This window comes from Protopterus annectens, chromosome 5.part1 (assembly GCF_019279795.1).
Source record: "Protopterus annectens isolate FY-2018-M chromosome 5.part1, PAN1.0, whole genome shotgun sequence".
NCBI lineage: Eukaryota > Metazoa > Chordata > Ceratodontiformes > Protopteridae > Protopterus > Protopterus annectens.
Genome location: NC_056736.1, coordinates 402,412,568 through 402,439,481, shown reverse-complemented (window position 1 = coordinate 402,439,481; position 26,914 = coordinate 402,412,568). Strand labels below are relative to the sequence as shown.

Sequence of the window (26,914 nt, the reverse complement as noted above, 5' to 3'; positions counted from 1 at the left end):
GCACAAGGTACTACTGAAAATCAAAGAGGAACGCCCAAGGATAATCCTGATAGCTCTGAATTGGCCAAGACAACACTGGTATCCATTGCTGAGGAGCATGTCTCAGGGGAGAATGTGGTCAATACCCCTGATGCCTTTGATGTTAACTCAGAACAACTACAACATCATGCACCCAAACCTAAAAATCTTGCAACTGACTGCCTGGAACATCACATAGCAGCAACTAACCCAGACCTATCCCAAAGGGTTAAAGACATTATCCTTGAAGCCCGCAGACCTTCAACAAGAAGGAACTATGCAGGAAAATGGAAAAGATTTGTCATTTGGAGTACTGAAAGAGGAAAAGATGTGTCGAACATAGATATTGCTAACATCCTGGAGTACTTGGCAGAGCTTCTACATACAGGCCTGTCCTATTCCTCCATCAAGATACATGCATCAGCTATTTCAGCAGAATACAGCTTGATCCACCTGTCTTTTCATCCTCTACTCAGACAGTTCCTCAGAGGGATCAAGAATGTAAAACCTCCTAGGAAACCACCATTACCAGCATGGGACTTGAACTTTGTGCTAGGAAAATTGACACTCCCTCCATTTGAACCAGCAGCAACAGCAGATCTTCAACACCTATCATGGAAAACTGCTTTCCTACTGGCAATTACTTCAGCAAGGAGGGTTTCGGAACTACAGGCCTTAATGGCAGTACAACCCTTCCTAATCTTCCATCAAGATAGGGTGTCCATGAGAACTAATCCTACATTTATGCCTAAGGTGGTATCCAGAGTGTCTTTAAACCAGGCAGTCCACCTACCTACCTTCTTTCCCAATCCACAGAACAGGGGGGAAAGACTGCTGCATACCTTAGATGTACATAGACAGTTACGCTACTACCTGGACAGAACCAAAGGTGACAGAAAAAAAACTGACCAGCTTTTAGTAGCCTATGCAACAGGAAGGGAAGGAAAAGCAATTTCCAAACAGACAATCTCCAAATGGATAGGAAATTGCATAAGATTCTGTTACTCCTACCACGGAAAACCAATTCCACAGAACATAAGACCTCATTCTACAAGGGCTACAGCCACTACCACAGCTTTCTTACGAGGAGTGGCAACCAAGGACATTATTGAGGCGGCTACTTGGACCTCCGTGCATACATTTGCCAAGCATTATAATTTACCGCTATACTCTAGATCCCGAGCAGGGTTTGCCACTGCTGTACTGCAAGGGATCCTAACTACACCATAATTCTTCTTCCTCCTCCCCTAGTTTGGCTATGGTATTCTACCCATTTTCCAAGAATTGGTCCTTTCCAGACTCCTCCAGAGCTCAGAGAGGCAGAAATAGGCGTTCAAGAGGCAGAAGTCAATCCAGAGGTGCCTACAGGGGACGCCAGTGGCAGGGTAACAACCACTGAGGTACAGCCACAGACACAGCCACCACCACTACTACAGGACAATCACAGTGACTTGACTCTGGCACAGCCTACCAGGGAACAACTAGAAGCACCCTTAGGCGGGAAGCTAGCCTTATTTTCAGTAAACTGGCATTTCATCACGAGAGACAAGTGGATTTTGCAGACAATAGACCAAGGATGTCCTTCATGGATGCATCTGCAGTCATAACAACTGGGTTGTCCTGTCAGGCAGCCCTTCAGTCGGCCGGATTCCAAAGTCCGGGTCCGGCTTCGGCTGATGTCGCACTCCACCCGACGTCATCTCTGTTGGTCTTCGGGTATAAAAGCATCAGCTGACGCCATTTTCCTCAGTCTTTCTTGTCGCGTGGCGCCCGAAGCAGAAGCTGTTCGCAAGTGCCGGTCGGTCGGATCCAGAGATTACTTCTACCGGATACTACTTCGAAGACTTCTAAAGCTAAGTACCCCGTTGGGGACTCTTTCTTGCCTCAGCCGATGTCAGAAAAAGTTAACAATTGTTTAACCTGTGGGAAACAAATACCGCATAAAGATTTCCACTCTTACTGTCTGCCTTGTTTAGGCCCAGCCCACGACGTAGCAGCCTGTTCGGCCTGTGCTTCTTTCAACCGACGAACGCTTAGGCGCCGGTCGGAGTTTGCAGAACAGTTTTTCGGTTCTGATTTTATACATTATGCCGTCGGATCCTCCGACTACCCAATTTACCAAAAAACGCAAAGATAAAGACCGACACTCGCGGTCCGCGGTTTCGGCCGAAACCATGGTTAAGCAAACCGCGAGTGTCTCGGTTTCGGCCGAAACCGAGAAAACTGATCTAAGTACAGCTGAACCTATTCCTACAACTGAGGCCCCTGCTAAAACTCTTGAATCGACCTCAGAAATTTTACCCACTACGGTGGTTGACTTATCAGACACCATCCCCTTGGATGTCTCTACCCCAGCACGTGGTGCTGCTAGGCCTCCAGCAGCCATGTCCATTAAGGCCTTCGCCAGGGCTAAAGCAGCCAAGACTACTAAAACAGTGCCTGTTAAACCCCCACATCCAGGCCCTCTTCTAGTTCCCAAATGCTTACTTTGGCAGAAGATTTAATTTCTTTAATCAGAGGATCTCAATCTCACCCAGATAGGGCCTCTCAGCCCCCAGAGAAGAGACTTAGGGCAGAGCCCCCTGAGCCAGTGTCCTCTGATGAATCTGCTGATGAATCAGACATAACTGACCAGCCAGAGGCTCCCTTCTCCAATTTTGAAGATTCTGATGCTGAAGAATCCATTCCAGCTGCTTCCCCACCAGAAGAATTCTCCTTTGGGGAAACCTTGCATGCCATGCGAGAACAGTTCCAATGGCAGCAACAGGATTTTTCAGACTCCAGAAAAAGACTTAGGACCTTCCTGCACCTCCCACAGCACAGGCCCTTAGCTATACCTCCTGTTCTCTCTGTGGTCGATGATGCTTTCAATGATGTTTGCTCCGCTCCAGATTCTTTACCCCCAGCCCCTGCCAAACCAGACAGATTTTACAGGGTGCCAGATACTCATCACCACCTTTACAAGGCCCCACTTGCAGACCCAGAGACTATATCCCAGGGTCCCAAGGCAGTAGCCGCGACCATAGCTAAAAACCCTACTCCTTCTGAAAGGGAAGCAAGGTCATTAGACAGATGGGGTAAAAAGGTCTACACTTCAGCTACTCTCTCAGCTAGAGCTTTAAACTGTCAGTTTCACATGATACAATACCAAGAGTTTATGCTTGATCAGTTAACTAAAAAACTAACCACTGATGAATCTCTTGATAAGAAATATGTATTAGAGATGGTAAATAACATACAACAGGTTAGCAACCATTCCTTAAAATGTGGCTATGATGCACTGGAGGCTTCATTTAGATCAGCCATGACAGGCACAGTGATAAGAAGGCATGCATGGCTAAAGGAACAAGCTTTACGGATCATGTTAAAGCTAAGCTGCTAGATGCTCCTATGGACAAGACAAGTTTGTTTGGTACACCTGCCCAGCAGGTTATGAAGAAAATGGAAGAAAAGGCAAAATCTGTTCAAACTGTTAAAGATTTCTTGCAGGTTCAACCCCGAGGTTTAGCAGGAACTGGCCTGCCAAAATTGGTCCTTTCCTGACTCCACAAAATTTCAAAGGGGCAGGAATAGACGTTCCAGAGGCAGAAACCAATCCAGAGGAGGTGCCTACAGAGGACGACAGTGGCAAGGTAACAACAGAGGCACAGACACAGCCACTGCCACTACATCAGCACAACCACAGTGACTTAACCCTAAATCCGCCTACCAGGGAACAAATAGCAGCTCCTCTAGGCGGAAAGTTAACCTTATTTTCAAGGAACTGGCACTGCATAACAAAAGACAAGTGGATTTTACAAACCATAGATCAAGGTTACCGGTTTCACTCCCACACTTTATCAGTCAAAAGAGGAATGCCAAATCTACCTCCAAATCAAAAAACAGAGGCTCTACGCCAGATAATGGAGTTAGCAAACATGAGAGCTGTGGAAAGAGTGCCAACAGCAGAGCAAGGAAAGGGGTTCTATTCCAGACTATTCCTAGTTCCAAGAAAGGAAAAAAGTTGGAGACCAATTCTCGACCTGTCCACCTTAAATACATACATCATTGTCCCAAAATTCAAAATGCTGACCCTACAGCAGCTTCTTCCCATGCTGGGCAAGGAGTCTTGGCTGGTAACTCTAGATCTCAAGGAGGCATACCTGCACGTCCCCATTCGACCAATCTGCAGAAGATACCTCAGATTTCTTGCAGGATCAGAGCACTATCAATTCTCAGCATTGCCCTTTGGCTTATCTACTGCGCCCAGAGTATTCACAAAATGCCTGGCATCAGTAATCGCCATTGCAGACTACAGGAATTCAAATTTACCCATACCTGGACGACTCCCTCCTACAAGGGGACAACAAAAGCAAGCTGACAACAGATTTTCAAAGGGTCATTTACTTGCTACAAGCACTGGGATACACAGTCAATTTACAAAAGTCCAGGCTGATACCATCCCAAACAAGGACATTCTTGGGCGCGGAATTGGACACAGTAAAACAAATGGCATTCCTGACTACAGAAAAACAAAAAGAACTTCCTCTTTACTTCTTGGCACTAACAAAACTGAACAAGTTAACAGCAAGAAAAGTACTGCAGGCCTTGGGCTTCAGGGCATCATGCATAACCTTGGTTCCATTTGCCAGACTACATATGAGAAAACTACAGTGGTACCTAAAGAATTTATGGTCCCAACACAGACACAGTCTAGAAACAGAAATCCCACTAATTCCATGCTTAAAACAGGAGTTCCTATGGTGGGCTCAGGCATGCCAGTCAAACCCAGGCCTACCCTTTCGCAGATGTCAAGCAAGCCAGACCATCACAACAGACGCTTCAGACCTAGGATGGGGGGCCCACATGCTGGACAAATGCGTGCAAGGATTGTGGACACAGGATCAACTTCACCTGCACATCAACCTAAAAGAAATGCTGGCAGTAAAACTGGCAATCCAAAAGTTCAAACCATTTCTCAAGGAGGGCCAGTCGATGATAAGGACAGACAACACCACAGTCATGTGGTACATCAACAAACAGGGAGGCACTCATTCATACCCCCTATGCAGAATGACCTTGGAGCTGTGGACCCTGGCACTCAGCTACAACATCCAGTTACAGGCAATATTTGTACCGGGAAAGACAATACTCTAGCAGACATATTTAGCAGAACCACTTCGATGCCCACGAATGGAAGCTGCACCGGACATCTTCAAGACCATCTCAAAGAAATGGGAATGCCACAGATAGACCTATTCGCATCACCTCTCAATCACCAGCTCAAAAATTCTGCACAAGGACATCCCACCCACTAGCATGGAAAGTGGATTCGCTCTCCTTCAACTGGAAAGGCCTAACAGCATATGCATTCCCACCTCTTCCTTTGATACACAAGGTACTACTGAAAATCAAGGAAGAACGTCCAAGGATAATCCTGATAGCTCGAACTGGCCAAGACAACACTGGTACCCACTACTGAGGAGCATGTCTCGAACAATATGTGGCCAATACCCTGATGCCTTTGATGTTAACTCAGAACAACTACAGCATCATACATCCAAACCTAAAAGCGTTGCAACTAACTGCATGGAACATCACATAGCAGCAGCTAATCCAGAACTTTCCCAAAGAGTAAAAGACATTATTCTTGAAGCCAGACCTTCAACAAGAAGGAACTATGCTGGAAAATGGAAAAGGTTTGTCATTTGGAGTACAGAAAGAGGAAAAGATGTGTCAAACATAGATATGCCTAACATTCTGGAGTATCTGGCGAACTTCTTCATTCAGGCCTGTCCTACTCCTCCATCAAGATACATGCATCAGCTATTTCAGCAGAATACAGCTTTGATCCACCTGTTTTTTCGCACCCTTTGCTCAGGCAGTTCCTCAGAGGAATCAAGAATGTAAAACCTCCAAGGAAACCACCATTACCAGCTTGGGATTTGAACTTTGTGCTAGAAAAATTGACACTATCACCCTTTGAACCAGCAGCAACAGCAGACCTACAACACCTGTCATGGAAAACTGCTTTCCTACTGGCAATTACTTCAGCAAGGAGGGTTTCAGAACTACAGGCCTTAATGGCAGTGCAACCCTTCCTAATCTTCCACCAAGATAGAGTGTCCATGAGGACTAATCCTACATTTATGCCCAAGGTGGTATCCAGAGTGTCTTTAAACCAGGCAATCCACCTACCTACCTTCTTTCCCAACCCACAAAACAGAGGGAAAGACTACTGGATACCTTGGATGTACATAGACTGCTACGCTACTACTTGGACAGAACAAAAATAGCAGAAAGACTGACCAACTTTTTCTAGCCTATGCAACAGGAAGGGAAGGAAAAGCTATTTCCAAACAGACAATCTCCAAATGGATAGGAAATTGCATACGATTCTGTTACTCCTTCCATGGAAAACCAATTCCACAGAACATAAGACCTCATTCTACAAGGGCAACAGCCACTACCACAGCCTTCTTACGAGGAGTGGCAACCAAAGACATTATTGAGGCGGCTACTTGGACCTCCGTGCATACATTTGCCAAGCATTATAATTTGCCTCTATATTCCAGATCCCGAGCAGGGTTTGCCACTGCTGTACTGCAAGGGATCCTAAACACACCATAATCTACTTTTATCCTCCTCCCCTAGTTGGCTATGGTATTCTACCCAGTTGTTATGACTGCAGATGCATCCATGAAGGACATAGTACAGTTTTGTACCTACCATAAATGTAGATGTCCGAACTGGATAGCATCTGCAGTCAGGATTACCCTCCCTCCTTCCCATATGTGGTACTCCTAGGGTGTTTACCCTCCTAATAGCTAGCTGTTGGGGGGGGAGTCTTTTATGGTGTATTTGTTTGTATATATGTACATACATGCTTATTGTTGTGTTTACCTCTATCTATTTGGAAACATTGGCATCTATCCAAATTTTAGCCTGCAAGAGGGCTTCTGGCATCTGGGGCAAGAAACACTGAGGAAAATGGCGTCGGCTGATGCTTTTATACCCGAAGACCAACAGAGATGACGTCGGGTGGAGTGCGACATCAGCGAAGCGGACCCGACTTTGGAATCCGGCCGACTGAAGGGCTGCCTGACGACAGGACAACCCAGTTGTTATGACTGCAGATGCTATCCAGTTCGGACATCTACATTTATGGTAGGTACAAAACTGTACTTTACAGGTTTCACTTCCATACTCTACCAAGGAAGAGAGGAATGCCAAACCTACCTCCAAATCAAAAGGCAGAAGCTCTAAAACAAATAACTCAATTACTAAGGATGAGAGCTGTAGAAAAGGTACCATCTATGGAGCGAGAACAGGGATTTTACTCCAGACTCTTCCTGGTACCAAGAAAAGAAAACAAATGGAGACCTATTCTCGACCTGTCCGCTTTAAACACATTCCTCATTGTTCCAAAATTCAAAATGCTGACCATACAGCAGCTTCTTCCCATGTTGGGCAAGGAGTCTTGGCTGGTAACTCTAGATCTCAAGGAGGCATACCTGCACGTCCCCATACGACCAAATTGCAGAAGATACCTCAGATTTCTTGCAGGATCAGAGCATTATCAATTCTCAGCATTGCCCTTTGGCTTATCTACTGCGCCCAGAGTGTTCACGAAATACCTGGCATCAGTAATTGCTCATTGCAGGCTTCAGGGAATCCAAATCTACCCTTACCTGGACGACTGCCTGATACAAGCGAACAACAAAAATAAGCTAACAGAAGACTTGAAAAGGGTCATTTATCTACTGCAAGCCCTGGGATACACAGTCAATATAAAAAAGTCAAGGCTGATACCATCCCAAAGGATAACCTTTTTGGGTGCAGAACTGGACACATCAAAACAAATGGCATTCCTAACAGTAGAAAAACAGGAACAACTCCCTCTCTACTTCGTGGCATTAACAAAGCAGAACCAGCTAACAGCAAGAAAAGTCCTGCAAGCCTTGGGTTTCATGGCATCCTGCATAATATTAGTTCCACATGCCAGACTACACATGAGAAAGTTACAGTGGTACTTAAGGAATTTATTATCTCAGCACAAGCACAGCCTAGAAACCCAAATTCCTATAATTCCATGTTTGAAACAAGAATTCCAATGGTGGGCTCAGGCCTGTCAATCAAACAAAGGGCTGCCCTTCCACAACGCTCAACCAGGCCAGACCATCACAACAGACGCCTCAGACCTCGGTTGGGGGGCACACATGCTGGACAAATGCATACAAGGCTTATGGACTCAAGACCAGCAACACCTACACATAAATCAAAAGGAAATGCTGGCAGTAAAACTGGCAATTCAGGCATTCAGACCTTTTCTCCAACAAGGCCAACTGTTGATAAGGACAGACAACACCACAGTTATGTGGTACATCAACAAACAGGGAGGCACACATTCGTACCCTCTATGCCGGATGGCAATGGACCTCTGGAATGTGGCCTTGAGCTTCAACATTCAATTACAAGCAATTTTTGTGCCAGGAAAAGAAAACATTCTAGCAGACATACTAAGCAGAACTACCATGGATGCCCACGAATGGATGCTGCATCAGGACATCTTCAAAACCATTACAAGAGAATGGGGACTACCAGAAATAGATTTATTTGCATCCCCACGCAATCACCAACTGAAGAAATTCTGCACGAGGACGTACCACCCACTTGCTTGGAAAGTGGACTCCCTATCTTTCAGTTGGAAAAACCTGACAGCATATGCATTCCCACCTCTTCCTTTGATGCACAAGGTGCTATTGAAGATCAAAGAGGACCGTCCAAGGATCATCCTGATAGCTCCAGACTGGCCAAGACAACATTGGTACCCATTACTGAGAAGCATGTTCCCTTACTGTTAACGCAGAACAACTACAACACCCTGCATCCAAACCTGGAAACACTGCAGCTGACTGCCTGGAACATTGCATAAGACCAAATAACCCAATTTTATCCCAAAGGGTTAAAGACATTATCTTGGAGGCTCGCAGACCCTCAACAAGGAAAAATTATTCAGCAAAATGGAAAAGATATCACATTTGGAGTACTGCAAAAGGAGAAAATGTGTCACTGGTAAACATAGCCAACATCCTGGAATACTTGGCAGAGCTCTTCCACAACGGCCTGTCCTATTCTTCCATTAAGATTCATGCATCAGCTATTTCAGCAGAATACGACTTGGATCCTCCAGTCTTCTCACATCCTCTGCTCAGGCAGTTTCTGAGAGGAATTAAAAATGTAAAACCACCTAGGAAGCCACCATTGCCAGCATGGGACTTGAACTTTGTGCTAGAAAAGTTGACACTCCCTCCTTTCGAACCAGCAGCAACAGCAGAATTACAATACTTATCATGGAAAACTGCTTTCCTGCTTGCAATCACTTCAGCAAGAAGGGTATCTGAGCTACAGGCACTAATGGCAGTACAGCCCTTCCTGATCTTCCATCAAGATAGAGTGTCCATGAGAACAAATCCTACTTTTATGCCAAAGGTGGTTTCCAGAGTATCTTTAAATCAGGCTATCCACCTACCTACATTCTTCCCCAACCCACAGAACAGGGAAGAAAGACTGTTGCATACCTTGGATGTACATAGGCAATTACGCTACTACCTGGACAGGACCAAGGGCAATAGAAAAACTGACCAGCTACTGGTGGCATATGCAACAGGAATGGAAGGAAAAGCAATTTCAAAACAGACAATCTCTAAGTGGATAGGAAATTGCATTAGATTTTGTTACTCCTACCATGGGAGGAAAACTCCAGAAAACATCAGGCCTCACTCTACAAGGGCTACAGCCACTACCACAGCTTTTCTACGAGGAGTGGCTACCAAAGACATTTTAGAGGCTGCTACTTGGAGCTCCGTGCATACATTTGCCAAGCATTATAATTTACCTTTATACTCCAGATCCTGAGCAGGTTTTGCCTCTGCTGTTTTGCAAGGGATCCTAACTACACCATAATCTTATTTCTCCTCCTCCCCCAGTTTGGCTATGGTATTCTACCCATTTGTAAGGACTGCAGATGCATCCTTGAAGGACATAGTACAGTTTTGTACCTACCATAAATGTAGATGTCCGATAGGCATGCATCTGCAGTCAGGATTACCCACCCTCCTTCCCCTCTGTGGTGCTCCTAGGGTATTTGCCCATCCTGTAGCTAGCTGGGGGAATCTATTATGGTGTATTTGTTTGTATATATGTACATACATGCTTATTTTTTGTTTGCTCTCTACTATTTGGAACCATTTGCATTTATCCAAATTTAGCCTTCCTGGAGGGCACCTGGCATCTGGGGCAAGAAACACTGAGGAAAATGGCGTCGGCTGATGCCTTTATACCCGAATAACTGCAGCTATGACGTCGGGTGAAGTGCGACACCAGCCGAGGCCAGACCCAGACTTTGGAATCCGGCCGACCGAAGGGCTGCCTGACGACAGGACAACCCATTTGTAAGGACTGCAGATGCATGCCTATCGGACATCTACATTTATGGTAGGTACAAAACTGTACTTTCCATATGTTAAAGTACCAACAGTTTCTGTTATCACAATTGAGAAGCAAAATGTCACAACCTGAACAACCAGACTTGAAGGAGTTGCAGGATTTGATGCATAGTGCAGAACAAGTGGGTAAACATACCTTGCAATGTGGTTTTGATGCTCTAGAGGCCTCATGTAGAGCTGCTGTTACAGGATCAGTCATACGTAGACATGCCTGGCTCAAGGAGCAAACCTTACCAGATCATGTCAAAGCTAAATTACTAGATGCCCCTCTACAAAAGATGTATTATTTGGTGTTAAAGCTGAGGAAGTATTAAAGAAAATGGAGGAAAAGGCTAAATCAATGCAAACAGTGAAAGATTTTCTACAGGTACAACCTCCGTTTCAGTAGAAATTGGCCTTCCAAAAATTGGTCCTTTCCAGCCACGGACAGACCCCAAAGAGGTAGATACAGGCGCCCGAGGGGCAGGGGCCAAGCTCAAGGATCGTTTAGAGGCGGACAATGGCAAGCTCCTACACAAAGAGGTGGTGAGGATAGTTCACAGCCATTCAGAAAGCAAACCCAATGACTTTCCCCTTTGCATGCCAAGCAAGGCTCAAATGGCAGCACCCTTAGGCGGAAAACTGGCATTATTTTCGAAAAACTGGCATATTGTCACAAAAGACAAATGGATCCTGGACATTATAAACAGAGGCTACAGATTCCATTTTCACACCCTTCCACAAAAGAGGCATGCCAAACCTGCCACACAATCAAAGGGCAGAGGCACAAAGACAAATTTCAGATCTCATGGACATGAAAGCTATTCAAGAGGTACCTACTCAAAAACAAGGTCAAGGTTTTTATTCCAGACTATTCCTGGTACCAAGGAAGGGAAAAGATTGGAGACCTATTTTGGACCTATCCATCCTAAACACATTTTTACTCGTGCCAAAATTCAAGATGCTCACATTACAGCAGCTTCTTCCCATGCTGGGCAAGGAGTCTTGGCTGGTAACATTGGACCTCAAGGAGGCATACCTGCATGTCCCAATCAGACAAAATTGCAGAAGATACCTCAGATTTCTTGCAGGTTCAACCCATTATCAATTCCCTGCTTTGCCCTTTGGCTTATCTACTGCGCCCAGAGTATTCACGAAATGCTTGGCATCAGTAATTGCCTACTCCAGACTTCAAGGGATACAAATATACCCATATTTGGACGACTGCCTGATCCAAGCGGACAGCAAGCACATACTTCTGAAACATCTGGCTTTTGTAATAATGTTGTTGAATGCTCTGGGGTACACAGTCAACAAAAAGAAATCAAGGCTAATACCCTCACAGACAATAATTTTCCTGGGTGCCAACTTGGACACAAACACCCAGATGGCTTACCTCACGCCAGAGAAACAGGGGCAACTGACTCAATACTTCCGAAAACTAGCAATTTTCACCAGGCTGACTGCAGGCTCTGGGATTCATGGCATCTTGCATCCTTCTAATCCCATGTGCAAAGCTGCATATGAGGAAACTTCAATGGTACCTGAAAAACCTATGGTCTCAACACAGCCACAGTTTGGAAACAATAATACCACTGATTCCATGCCTTCAAAAGGAATTTCTGTGGTGGGCTCAAGCATGCCAAAGAAACACAGGTCTCCCATTCTGCAAGCCTCAAGCAAATAGTCATCACAACAGACGCCTCGGACTACGTCTGGGGGGCGCACATGACAGATCGGTGCATTCAGGGCAAATGGTCCCAAAAAGAAAAGCACCTACACATCAATCAAAAGGAAATGCTAGCAGTAATAAATGCTATTATGGCTTTCAAAGACCTTCTGCATCCAGGCCAACTACTGATAAGGACAGACAACACCACAGTAATGTGGTACATAAACAAACAGGGAGGAACCCATTCATACCCCCTATGCAGGCTGGCCATGTCACTTTGGAACATGGCTCTGGAATTACAAATCGAGCTTCAAGCACAGTACTTGCCAGGCAAGGAAAACACGCTGGTAGACAACCTAATCAGAAATATGACAGACCCACACGAATGGAAGTTGCACCCTCAGGTTTTTACAGAAATAATTCAAGCATGGGGAAGGCCAGACATAGATCTCTTTGCCTCCCACAAAAATCACCAATTGACAAAATTCTGCTCAAGGACTTTTCATCCACAGGCATGGAGAGTGGACACTCACTCAGTTGGACAACAATGACAGTTTATGCCTTTCCACCTCTTCCTCTGCTGCCCAGAGTTCTATTAAAGACCAAAGCAGACAGACCAAAGATGATTCTCATTGCTCCAGACTGGCCAAGACAGCACTGGTACCTACTCCTCAGGAGCCTGATGCATTCCTCACCATGGACCCTGCCTCTAATGCCTCTTCTTCTGACTCAGCACAGCTTCAAAACTCTTCACAGTCAGCTGAAAACACTCAATCTGGCCGCATGGAAGATTCCTTAACTTCACAACAGACCCTACTCTCCAAGGAGGTGCAGGATGTCATTTTGGAGGCCAGAAGGCCTTCTACTAGAAAAGCTTACTCCGCAAAATGGAAGCGATTTTGTGCCTGGAATGAGAAAAAGGGCCAGAATCCTGGAATACTGAATTTACCTCAAATATTACAGTATCTAGCTGAGCTGCTAAGCAGTGGACTTTCATTCTCCTCCATCAAAATCCATGCCTCAGCCATTTCTGCAGAATACAACACTGATCCTCCTTTATTCTCTCATCCCCTCTTAAGGCAGTTCCTCAGAGGGGCTAAGAATATAAAACCCCCAAGGAAACAACCAATACCTGCTTGGGACCTCAATTTCATTTTAGAAAAGCTGACCTTACCTCCTTTTGAGCCAGCTGCCTCAACAGATTTGCAATATTTGTCCTGGAAAACAGCCTTCCTTCTGGCTATCACCTCAGCTCGCAGGGTATCGGAACTACAAGCCCTCATGTCTGTGCAGCCTTTCATCATTTTCCATCAGGACAGAGTTTCCTTACGAACCAGTCCGTCCTTTGTGCCCAAGGTGGTATCCAGGGTAGCTTTGAATCAGGCTATTCACTTACCTACTTTTTGCCCTAATCCTCAAAACAAAGGGGAGAGACTACTACATTCCTTGGACATCCACAGACAGCTACGTTATTATTTGGACAGAACAAAGCCTTTCAGAAAATCAGAACAACTCTTTGTGTTCTATGCTATAGGAGCTCAAGGGAAGCCAATTTCCAAACAGACTATCTCAAAATGGATAGCACACTGCATACGCTTTTGTTACTCTTTTCATGGTAAAACTGTGCCTGCAGGCATCAGATCTCACTCCACAAGGGCCACAGCTACCTCTGCAGCTTTCCTCAGAGGAGTTCCTACCAAAGATATTTTGGAAGCAGCCACTTGGAGTTCTGTGCGTACCTCCTCCAAGCACTACCACCTACCATTGTACTCCAAAACTAGAGCAGGCTTTGCCACTGCAGTCTTGCAGGGCATCCTGGCTCCTCCTAGTTCCACGTAGTGCCTACCACCCCTTTTTTAGCTTTGGGATTCTACCCATCTGTTATGACTGCAGCTGTATACATGATGAACATAGTACAGTTTTGTACCTACCATAAATGTAGATGTTCGAGTGCTAATACAGCTGCAGTCCAGGTTTCCCTCTCTCCTTCCCCTCTTGGGACAGGCCTATTGGCTAACACATCCTCATACAACTAGATTGGGGTATTCATTTATGGTGTATTTGCTTGCAACTACTGTTTTTTGATTATATTGCACTACATTATTACATAAATTTATGTATTGCCTTCCTTCTGGGGGCACCTGACATCTGGGGCAAGAAAAACTGAAGAAAATGGCATCGGCTGGTTTTTTAATACCCCTGTCGCAATGATGTCAGGGAAGAAGCGACGACAACCGACGCCGGACCTAGACTTTGGAATTCGGCCGACCGAGGACCCGCCTGATGGCAGAAGAACCCATCTGTTATGACTGCAGCTGTATTAGCACTCGAACATCTACATTTATGGTAGGTACAAAACTGTACTTTGTGTACACTTACCATAAATGTAGATGTTCTAGTGTATTCAGTGTTGCAGTCCTGTTTAACCTTCCTCCAGCCCCCTAACTTCTTTTGGCTATACCTCTACTTTCCTTTACTATGCTTAAAAGCCTTTTTGGTGTATTTGCTTTTTGTTGGAGGTATATCTTTGTGCGTTTATATTTAATTGCTTTCCATTGGGGGGGGGCACCTGACATCTAGGGCAAGAAAAACTGATGTAATGGCGTCCGCTGCATGTTTTATACCCCTGACGACCTGATGTCTGGAAGAAGGGACAGCAGCTGACGCAGGGCCCAATACTTTTTTATCGGGCCGACTGAGGGCTACCTACAAGCAGATAACCCAAATCTAATGACTGCAACAGTGAATATACCCGAACATCTACATTTATGGTAAGTGTACACAACTGTACATTTCCAACCACACTTAGCATAATTATAGATGTTGAGTAGATCAGCACTCTGTCCCTCCCACCAAACCATTTGTCTTACTGCTACTGCTTTTGTGGTAGGTACCCTATCACCTTTCCCCCACCTTCCTCCTACAGCAAAATGACAGAGGCTGTCAGTAGGATCAGTGGGGAGAAACATGCTCCACCTGGAAAGATTCAGACTTCTGTACCTTGGACAAGAAAGTGACTCCTTGTAACACAAAGGCTTCTGCTGGCTTGGGGATGATTAAAGCCTGTGATATTCAGGCCAGCTGTGGGCGTCTGCACAGCAGAGAGTCCCTAGACCAAGTACTGCAGCATTGTTCAAGTAACTCAGGAGAGTAATTTCTCCCCAGGACATTGCCAAAACTTTGGATATTTATATTTTTAGCACACCGTGACTTTGGGTGTGCATAGCGTAACAGTCCTGACTAGAAAGGGGGAAAGAAAGAATCAAAGATGGCCAGCATGCATTACTTTATGCCATATACTTAGGGACATCCAAGTTGCAGCTGATTTTAACCCTGCTGAGGGAGAAGTGTGCTTAGCTGTGAAAGTCTGGCCAGATATTTGATTTCAGTGTGCATTAGTTCACAACGGTTATGACTGCAACAGTGACTATACTCAAGTAAGTTGACATTAGTAACTTGATTTTCTACAGTTCTTATGAAAGCTTTAAATCTTTCATTTTAATAAACTGTTTATCCTTGAAGAAGAATAAGAGGGAGTATTTGATTTATGTTATGCATGTTGATTGATCCTCAGCACTGTTATAGAGCTCTGAACGATCAAAAAAAGTGTGAGAGAAACCACTTTTACCAAACCTCAGAGATAAGTTGCCCCCCCCTCCCAAGGGGTAAGCCCCCACCTCTCCGAACTTAAATGCACATACTCCAAGGTCACACAGTAGTGGAGAAAAAAAAAGAAAATGTCACTGTTGGCAAAGGTTGTTTTACTAGATGGTCTTCGTGTTTCACTGTTGCAGTCATTACATTTGGGTTATCCTGCTGGCAGGTTGCCCTTAGTCAGCCTGAATTCAAAAGTCTTGGGTCCTGCGTCGGTTGCTGTCACCTCTTCCCTGACATCAGGTCGTCAGGGGTATAAAAGATTCAGCTGACGCCATTTTATTTAGTCTTTCTTGCCGCGCGGTTCCCGAAGCAGAAGCAGTTCGCAAGTGCTGGTCTGCCAACTCCTGAGATTTTCGTGTTCGAGTTTCAGATCTGAAGTCTTCATTAAAAGCTAAGTACCCCGTTGGGGAAACTTTTTTCTTGCTCCAGACCGATGTCAGAAAAAGTTAATAATTGTATTTCTTGTGGGAAGCAAATACCTCATAAGGTCTTTCATTCTTATTGTATTCCTTGCCTAGGCCCAGACCACGACGTTGCTAGTTGTCGGTTTTGTTCTAGATTTAACCAACGCACTATTAAGCGTCTGTACGATTTTCCATTAAGCTATTTTGGGCGAAGATTTAATTATACAATGTCGTCGGATAGCCGTCCGACTACCGTAGTTCTCAAAAAACGAAAAGAAGAAGACAGGCAACCGAGGTCCAGACCCGAAGACGAAGCTTCTCCTAAGCAAGTCGCTGGTTCTCAGTGAGGCGCTTTCGCAGCCCCTGACGCCCGCTACTTTAGAGTCGCAGGCCGCTACCAACTCCCACGTGGAGTTGGCCAGGCCGCTGGAAACTCAAGGTATTGGAGCCTCTGAGATTCTTCCCTCAGATGGGTCTGGAGCCGCTGAGCAGGCATCGGCTTCTGAGGGTGTATTCAGACCCAAACAATTATATATTAAACCAACTTTAAAGGCAAAGGTTAAAACACCTTTAAAGGCAAAGAAACAAGTTCACCAGCCACAAGGACAGGCCTCCATGCTCAAAATACAGATGCTCAAAATGGCCGAAGACTTAATTACCTTGATCAGGGATTCTCATCCCCCTCCTGATAAGAGGCCTAGGCAAGAGACAGACTATGAATCTTCAGATCAGGTTTCCATTTCTTCTGATTCCTCTTCTGATCAGGAATGTTCTCTTCCCCCCATGAGGATTCTGATGGTGAAGAGTCAATTCCTTCAGCTTCTCCTCCTGAGGACTACTCTTTTGGGGAAACCTTGCATACCATGAGGGAGCACTTCCACTAGGAGAGCCAAGATTTTTCAGAATCTAAGAAAAGGCTCAGAGACTTCCTTTTACTTCCTCAACACAGGCCTCTAGCTATTCCACCTGTGTTGGACATTGTAGATGTCTTCTCGGAGTCCAGTCTGACCCCTGACTCTTTACCTCCAGCTCCTGTTAAGCCGGACAGATACTACAGGGTCCCTGACTCTCATAAATTCCTTTTCAGAAACCCTTCTGCAGACCTAGATACTATTTCTCAGGGTCAGAAAGGGGTCAAGGCTTCTACTGCAAAAAACACTACCCCCGCTGACAGGGATTCTAGAGCTCTGGATAGATGGAGATAAAAGATTTACACATCTGCTACTTTGGCTATAAGGGCCTTAAGTTGCCAGTTTCATATGCTCAAATATCAGCAATATATCATGACACTGCTTAAACAGAAAATGATGACAAATTCTGAATGTGCAGAAAACAAAGAAATACAAGATTTATTGCCTGCAGCTGAACAAGTTGGAAAGCATACTTTGCAATGTGGTTTTGATTCTCTGGAGGCCTCCTGCAGGGCCGCTGTTGGGGTTCTGTCATTAGGAGGCATGCTTGGTTAAAAGAACAAAATCTGCCTGACCATGTTAAAGCAAAATTATTAGATGCTCCTTTACAACATACCTTGTTTGGTGTTAAGGCAGAAGAGGTGTTGAAGAAAATGGAAGACAAAGCTAAATCTATACAAACGGTCAAGGATTTCTTACAGGTACAGCCACCTAGATTTAGCAGACACTGACCTACAAAGAATTGGTCCTTTCCAATCTCAGACAGACCTCAAAGGGGCAGATCCAGATGTCCTAGAGGCAGATCACAGCTGCAAGGATCCAACAGGTCTAAGCAGTGGAGAGGACAAATCACAATCATACAGGAAACCGTCCCAATGACTTCCCCCTGCCTGCACCAAGCACTTATCTTCTGGCAGCACCCTTAGGGGGAAAACTAGCACTTTTTTCTCAAAATTGGCACATTATAACCCAGGACAAATGGGTTCTAGGCATAGTGTCGCAAGGCTACAAGTTTCATTTCCATACCCTACCAAGGACAAACGGATGGCCAGACCTGCCAAAAAATCAATGGGCAGAGGCTCAAAAACAAGTCGCAGTTCTCATGGACATGAGGGCTATTCAACAAGTGCCTCAGCAAGAGCAGGGAAAAGGATTTTACTCAAGACTGTTCTTGGTACCGAGAAAGGACCAAACATGGAGACCAATACTGGACCTATCTATTCTAAACACTTTCCTGGATATACCAAAATTCAAGATGTTGACCTTACAGCAGCTTCTGCCCATGCTGGGCAGCAGGGCTTGGCTCATGAATTTAGACCTAAAAGAGGCATACCTGCATGTCCCAATCAGATAATCATGCAGAAGATTCCTCAGATTCAAGGCTGGCTCAAAGCATTACCAATTCTCTGCACTGCCCTTTGGCTTATCTACTGCGCCCAGGGTCTTCACAAAGTGCTTGGCACCAGTAATTGCTTACTGCAGACAAAGAGGTATACAGATATATCCTTACTTGGACGACTGCCTCATACAAGCAGAGAACAAGGACATTTTACTACAGCATCTGACCTTTGTGATAAGACTTTTAACATGCCTAGGGTGCACAGTCAACAAAAAGAAATCAAAACTAGTACCCTCTCAAGAGGTAATATTCCTGGGTGCAAGCTTAAATACAACTGCCCAGATGGCTGATCTCACTCCAGGCAAACAAAGGCAACTGACTACCTGCTTTAAGGAAATGTCAACAAAGGCCCAGTTATCTGCAAGAAAAATTCTGCAGGTTTTGGGCTTCATGGCATCCTGCATCTTTCCAATTCCATATGCAAGACTTCATATGAGGAAAATTCAATGGTATCTAAAAAGTGTTTGGACGCAACATTGTCACAGTCTGGAAACAATGATTACTCTAATTCCCTACCTGCAACAGGAGTTTCGATGGTGGGCAAAGGCTTGTCACCAAAAAAAGGGACAGCCATTCTCACTACCCCCCAGCCAGGCAGAGCCCAATGACGGATGCATCAGATTATGCTTGTGGGGGGGGGCACACATGGCAGGAAGAGGCATTCAGGGCACCTGGTCCATAAACCAAAAGCATCTACATATCGATCAAAAAGAGGTGCTAGCTGTGCAAAATGCCCTGACAGCCTTCAAGGACCTACTTCATCCAGGACAACTACTGATAAAGACAGACAACACCATGGTCATGTGGTAGATAAACGAGCAGGGGGGCACTCATTCTTATCCCCTGTGCACACTAGCCATGGCTTTATGGGACACAGCATTGACGTACCAAGTTCATCTGCAGGCACAATTCCTGCCAGGAAAGGAAAACACTCTGGCAGACGAACTAAGCAGAAACCTAATGGATCCCCACGAGTGGCACCTGGATCCACAAGTCTTAAGCATGATAACAAAGAAATGGGGACGCCCGGACATAGATCTATTTGCCTCACCTCAAAACAATCAACTAAAAAGATTCTGCACAAGGACTTATCACAGACAAGCTTGGAAAGTGGATGCCTTATCTTTCAGCTGGACAAACCTATCAGTATATGCCTTTCCTCCACTACCTCTCCTCCCCAAGGTACTCCTAAAGGTCAGGCAGGAGAAACCAAAAATGATTCTGATTGCTCCAGACTGGCCACGCCAGTACTGGTATCCGATCTTAAGGAACTTGTCCCAATGCCCAGCCTGGACCTTACCTCAAATACCTCATCTACTGTCCCAGCAAAACAATCAGATTCTGCACAGCCAACTCAGGACTGTAAACCTGGCAGCATGGCGGATAATGTAGCCATACAAACCACACCTCTCAGTAAAGCTGTGATGGATGTCATTTTAGAAGCCAGAAGGCCTATTACTAGAAATTCCTATGCTGGGAAATGGAAGAGATTTTGTGCTTGGAACCAAGCTCAAGGAACTGATACAGCTGTCCCAAATATTCCTCAGATTTTGCAATACTTAACTGAGATGCTGGACAAAGGCCTATCTTTCTCATCAATTAAGATCCATGCCTCTGCCATTTCGGCTCATTACAATACAGAGCCCACCACTCTTTTCTCATCCTTTATTAAGGCAGCACCTCAGAGGAGCCAAAAACGTAAGGCCTCCAAGGAGACCACCAATACCTGCATGGGACCTCAATTATGTCTTGGAAAAACTCACCTTACCTCCTTTTGAGCCAGCTGCTACTGCAGATATAAAATTCTTATCTTGGAAAACAGCTCTGCTCTTAGCAATGACTTCTGCAAGACGAGTTTCAGAGCTACAGGCTCTCATGGCCGTGGAACCCTTTATCATTTTTTATCCAGACAGGGTCTCTCTGAGAACAAACCCTACATTTATGTCTAAGGTGGTATCCAGTGTAGCCCTTAACCAAACTATTCATTTGCCAACCTTTTATCCAAATCCACAGAACAAGGGGGAGAAAATTCTGCATTCTTTGGACGTACACAGACAACTTAGATTCTACTTGGACAAAACTAAAGTTTTCAGAAAGACAGAACAATTGCTAGTGGCATATGCCACAGCATCACAAGGAAAGTCTATCTCCAAGCAGACTATTTCAAAGTGGATAGGTCACTGCATTCATTTCTGCTACTCACAGCATGGCAAACCAGTGCCTAAGGGCATTAGGCCACATTCAACCAGAGCTGCAACCACTTCTGTAGCCTTTCTCAAGGGAGTACCAACCAAAGACATTTTAGAGGCTGCCACTTGGAGTTCAGTGCATACCTTTACAAAACATTACACTCTGCCTCTTTACTCTCAATCCAGGGCAGGCTTTGCCACTGCAGTTCTGCAGGGCCTTATATCCACTCCTAATGCTATTTAGCTCCAGCCCCCCAACCATAGCTTTGGGACTCAACCCATATGTAATAACTGCAACGGTGAAACACGAAGAACATAGTACAGTTGTGTACACTTACCATACATGTAGATGTTCGAGTGTATTCACTGTTGCAGTCCAGGTTACCCACCCGCCATCCCCCTTATTTTTGCTGGAACTTATCTTTACTTCTCTAATCTATACAACATAGACGGTGTATTTGCTTATAGATGAAGGTAAAACTTATTTTGGTGCATGTATGTTTTATTTCCCTATTTTTAGGCTACCCTTTTGGGGGCAGCTGACATCTGGGGCAAGAAAAACTAAATAAAATGGCGTCGGCTGCATCTTTTATATACCCCTGATGTCAGGGAAGAGGCGACAGCAACCGACGCAGGACCCAAGACTTTGTAATTCAGGCCGACTGAGGGCAACCTGCCAGCAGGATAACCCAAATTTAATGTCTGCAACAGTGAATACACTCGGAACATCTACATTTATGGTAAGTGTACACAACTGTACTTTTTTCTTCAATCATTCAGCACTCTGTAATAGTGCTGTCACTCAAATGATGGGCAAACCTGATTTATGCACCTGCCAATTAAATGGTAATGCACTTTAGGCAGTCACACCAAGGTCCCTTTAAAGGGAAGTCTTCCATTTCCTTTGAAATCATTTGTATAAGGTAAGGAATGCAGCCTACTGTATGGGAAATATTTATTTGTTCAAGTGACATTTGCACAGACATTCCTACTAGTTGTCCAAGATCTGAAACAGATAATTCGGCAGGTAGCAAAAGCAGTGCAGTGATATTGTCGTCCTTTTTCTCCTGTCAGGCTTCAGAATGAATGCATCCTCATGGCCAATGTTTCTGTTAAAGACACTGAATGGAGCAGAAATGGCACCACCATCCATCTTTAAGAAAGTAAGTGTGGGCCTCTTTGCAGTGTTTTAGTTTTGTGCTTGTTATAATGTAAATACTTCATCTGAAAAGCATTTCATTGTCTTTTTATTAAATGTTTTTCTCTTTGAAATGTTATTGTTTTTCACATTAAGTATAAAAGGAATAAAATCAGATTAATCAAGTAGTCATGTTTTAAAAGTTTGTTAAAAAAAATTGAATGTAAATTTTTCAAACCAAGCACTAATCCATCTTGTCGACAGTTCAGGGAACATAATTCAGATATCATAATGTGGTATGTCCATTACAAAATACATATTCAGTGACATGTAAACCAAGAGAATGAAGTTAATTCCATCTTTCCCCTTTTCCTAAGGAATGGCTTGACTGGTCAGCATCTATGCATCAGTGTCTCAGCACAACCGATAGTATAGAAGTTCATCGTGTTTCACTGTTGCAGTCATTACACTTGGGTTATCCTGCTGGCAGGCTACCCGCAGTCGGCCTGAATTCCAAAGTCTTGGTCCGGCGTCGGTTACTGTCGCCTCTTCCCTGACGTCAGGGCGCCAGGGGTATAAAAGATGCAGCCGACGCCATTTTCTTCAGTCTTTCTTGCCGTGCGGTGCCCAAAGCAAAAGCAGTTCGCAAGTGCCGGTCGACCGACTCCTGAGATTTTCAAATTCGAATTTCAGATCCGAAGTCTTCATTAAAGCTAAGTACCCCGTTGGGAAAACTTTTTTCTTGCTCCAGACCGATGTCAGAAAAAGTTAACAATTGTATTTCTTGTGGGAAGCAAATACCTCATAAGGATTTTAATTCTTAGTGTATTCCTTGCCTAGGCCCTGATCACAATGTTGCTAGCTGTCAGTTTTGCTCTAGATTTAACCAACGCACTATTAAGCGTCGGTACAATTTTGCCTTTCATTACTTTGGCCGAAGATTCAATTATATAATGTCGTCGGAACAACCGATGACTGGAGTTTATAAAAAGCGCAAGGAAAAGGACAGGCATCCGAGGTCCAAAACCGATGACGAGGTTTCCGCTTAGCCAGTCGCCGGTTCAAAGTGAGGAGCTTTCGTAGCCCCTGACGCCCGCTACCTCAGAGCCACAGGCCACTGCTGATTCCCACATGGAGTCAGCTACGCCTCTGAATACTCAAGGTATTGGACACTTGGAAGTTATTCCCTCAGATGAGTCCGGAGCCGCTGAGCAGGCATCGGCTTCTTAGGGTGTTTTCAGACCTACACAGTTATATGTAAAGCCTACCTCAGCTTTCAAAGCAAAGACTAAAGCAGCTCTAAAGACAAAGAAACAAGTACAGCATTCTCCTGGACAGACTTCCATGCCTAAAAAACAGATGCTCAAAATGGCCGAAGACCTAATTACCTTGATCAGGGGTTCCCATCCCCCCTCCTGATAAGAGGCCTAGGCAAGAGACAGAATATGAATCTTCAGATCAGGTTTCCATTTCCTCTGACTCTTCTGAGCAGGAATACTCTCTTCCTCCCTATGAGGATTCTGATGCTGAAGAATCTATTCCTTCAGCCTCTCCTCCTGAGGATTTATCTTTTGGGGAAACCCTGCATATCATGAGGGAGCACTTCCACTGGGAGAGCCAAGACTACTAAGAATCAAAGAAAAGGCTTAGAGATTTTCTTTTACTACCTCAGCACAGGCTGCTTGCTATTCCCCCTGTTAGACATTGTAGATGTATTTTCAGAGTCTGCCCTTTCTCTTGACTCTTTACCCCCTGCCCCTGTAAAACCAGACAGATACTACAGTGTTCCAGACTCACATAAATTTCTTTATAAAAACCCTGCTGCTGATCCAGAAACTATTTCTCAGGGTCCCAAAAGGGGTCAAGGCTTCTACTGCAAAAAAACCCTATCCCCTCTGACAGGGATTCTAGGGCACTAGACAGATGGGGGAAAAAAGTTTACACTTCTGCTACTTTGGCTGTGAGGGCTTTAAATTGTCAATTTCATATAATTAAATATCAGCAATACTTAATGTCACTGCTAAAACAGAAAATGTTGGCAAATTCTGATTGTGCAGAAAATAAGGAAATGCAGGATTTATTGCATGCAACTGAACAAGTGGGAAAGCATGCATTGCAATGTGGTTTTGATTCTCTAGAGGCCTCTTGCAGGGCCGCAGTTACGGGTTCTGTCATTAGGAGGCATGCTTGGTTAAAGGAGCAGATTCTACCTGATCATGTTAAGGCAAAATTACTAGATGCCCCATTACAGCATGATACTTTATTTGGTGTTAAAGCAGAGGAGGTGTTGAAGAAAATGGAGGACAAAGCGAAATCTATGCAAACAGTAAAGGATTTCTTACAGGTGCAGCCTCCCAGATTTAGCAGGAACTAGCCTACAAAGAATTGGTCCTTTCCAGTGTCAGACAGGCCACAAAGAGGCAGCTACAGACACCCTAGAGGCAGATCCCAGCCCCAGGGCTCATACAGGCCTAAACAGTGGGACGCTTCTACCTCCAAAAGCGGAGAAGACAAATCACAGCCATACAGGAAACCATCCCAATGGCTTCCCTCTGCCAGCATCAAGCACTTACCTTTTGGCAGCCCCCTTAGAGGGAAAACTAGCACTTTTTTCACAAAACTGGCATATGCTCACCCAGGACAAATGGGTCTTGAATATAGTGTCCCAGGGCTACAGGTTCCACTTTCACACCCTGCCAAGGGCAAAAGGTATGCCAGACCTGCCACACAATCATTGGGCAGAGGCACAAAACCAAGTTTCATCCCTCATGGACATGAGGGCCATTCAGCGAGTACCACAGCAAGAGCAGGGACAAGGATTTTACTCGAGACTTTTCTTGGTACCCCGAAAGGGCAAAGCCTGGAGACCAATAATGGACCTGTCTATTCTGAATACATTTCTGGACGTTCCAAAATTTAAAATGTTGACTTTGCAGCAGCTTCTGCCCATGCTGGGCAAGAAGGCTTGGCTTGTAACTTTGGACCTAAAGGAGGCATACCTGCATATACCAATCAGACAATCTTGCAGGAGATACCTCAGATTCATAGCTGGCTCAATGTGCTACCAATTCTCTGCACTGCCTTTTGGCTTATCCACTACGCCAATGGTCTTCACAAAATGCCTGGCACCAGTAATTGCATATTGCAGACAAAGAGGAATTCAAATATATCCTTACTTAGACGATTGCCTTATTCAAGCAGAGAACAAGGACATTCTACTAGAGCACCCGGTGTTTGTAAAAAGATTACTGATTTGCCTAGGGTACACAGTAAATGAAAATAAATCAAAATTAGTACCCTCTCAAGAGATAATATTCCTGGGTGCAAGCTTAAATACAACTGCCCAGATGGCTTATCTCACGCCAGACAAACAAAGGCAACTGACTTCTTACTTCACAATGTTGGCAGCAAAGACCCAGTTATCTCCAAGAAAAAATCAGCAGGCTTTGGGCTTCATGGCATCCTGCATTCTGCTAATTCCATATGCCAGACTGCATATGAGGAAACTACAATGGTATCTAAAAAGTGTTTGGACTCAACATTGCCACAGCCTGGAAACATTGATTACCCTCATTCCTTGCCTTCAACAGGAGTTTCGATGGTGGGCACAGTCCTGTCACCTCAACAAGGGACAGCCATTCAGCCTACCCACAGCCAGGCAGTCAATAACAACAGATGCTTCAGATTATGCCTGGGTGGCCCACATGGCAGAAAAATGTATTCAGGGCACATGGCCCTCAAGCCAAATGCATCTTCATATCAATCAAAAAGAGATGCTAGCTGTTCGGAATGCCCTGACAGCTTTCAAGGACCTTCTTCATCCAGGACAACTTCTGATAGGGACGGACAATATAACAGTCATGTGGTACATAAACAAGCAGGGAGGCACACATTCCTAACCCCTCTGCAGACAAGCCATGACTTTGTGGGACACAGCATTGACTTATCAAGTACATTTGCAAGCACAATTCCTGCCAGGAAAGAAAAATACTTTGGCAGACGAACTAAGCAGAAACATTACGGATCCCCACGAGTGGAAACTGGATCCACAAGTCTTCAGCATGATAACAAAGAAATGGGGATGCCCAGACATAGATCTTTTTGCCTCCCCTCACAACTACCAACTACAGAGATTCTGCACAAGGACTTATCACAGGCAAGCATGGAAAGGGGATGCTCCATCATTCAGCTGGAAAACCCTAACAGTATATGCCTTTCCTCCTCTGCCTCTCTTTCCCAAGGTACTTCTAAAGGTCAGACAAGAGAAGACAAAAATGATTCTGATTGCTCCAGACTGGCCCCGCCAGCACTGGTACCCAATCCTAAAGAGCTTATCTCAAGGCCCAGCCTGGACATTGCCTCTAATTCCTTACTTACTGATCCAACGAAACAGTCAGATCCTGCACAGCCAACTCAGGACCCTAAATCTGGCAGCATGGCGAATATTGTAGTCACTCAACACACCTCTCTTTAAAGCAGTGATGGATGTTATTTTGGAGGCCAGGAGGCAAAGTACCAGAAAATCTTATGCAGAAAAATGGAAGAGATTCTGTGCTTGGAACCAGGCACAAGGAATTGACACGCTTGTACCAAATATTCCTCAGATTTTGCAATACCTGAGATGCTGGACAAAGGCCTATCCTTCTCATCAATTAAAATCCATGCCTTGCCATTTCAGCTCATTACAATACGGAACCACCTATTTTTTCTCATCCATTGCTAAGGCAGTACCTCAGAGGGGCCAAAAACATAAGACCTCCAAGGAGAGCACCAATACCTGCATGGGACCTCAATTATGTCTTGGAGAAACTTACACTGCCGCCTTTTGAGCCAGCCAATTCAGCTGAAATAAAGTTCTTATCTTGGAAAACAGCTGTGCTCCTAGCAATAACCTCTGCAAGATGAGTCTCAGAGTTACAGGCTCTCATGGCTGTTGAACCTTTCATCATTTTCCAAACAGACAGGGTTTAACTGAGGACTAACCCGACATTTATGCCTAAGGTAGTGTCCAGTGTGGCCCTTAACCAAACCATTCATTTGCCTACTTTTTATCCAAATCC

General features: G+C 44.8%; 1 protein-coding gene across 1 annotated transcript in view; it reads left to right on the top strand.

Annotated features, from left to right (window-relative positions):
• Positions 1–26,914, top strand: part of SCML2 (Scm polycomb group protein like 2) — a 2,608,432-nt gene that overhangs the window by 1,012,761 nt on the left and 1,568,757 nt on the right. The window contains exon 6 of the mRNA XM_044073060.1: positions 21,791–21,879. Coding sequence (XP_043928995.1) covers positions 21,791–21,879 — 89 coding nt within the window. The remainder of the gene's footprint in view (positions 1–21,790; positions 21,880–26,914) is intronic.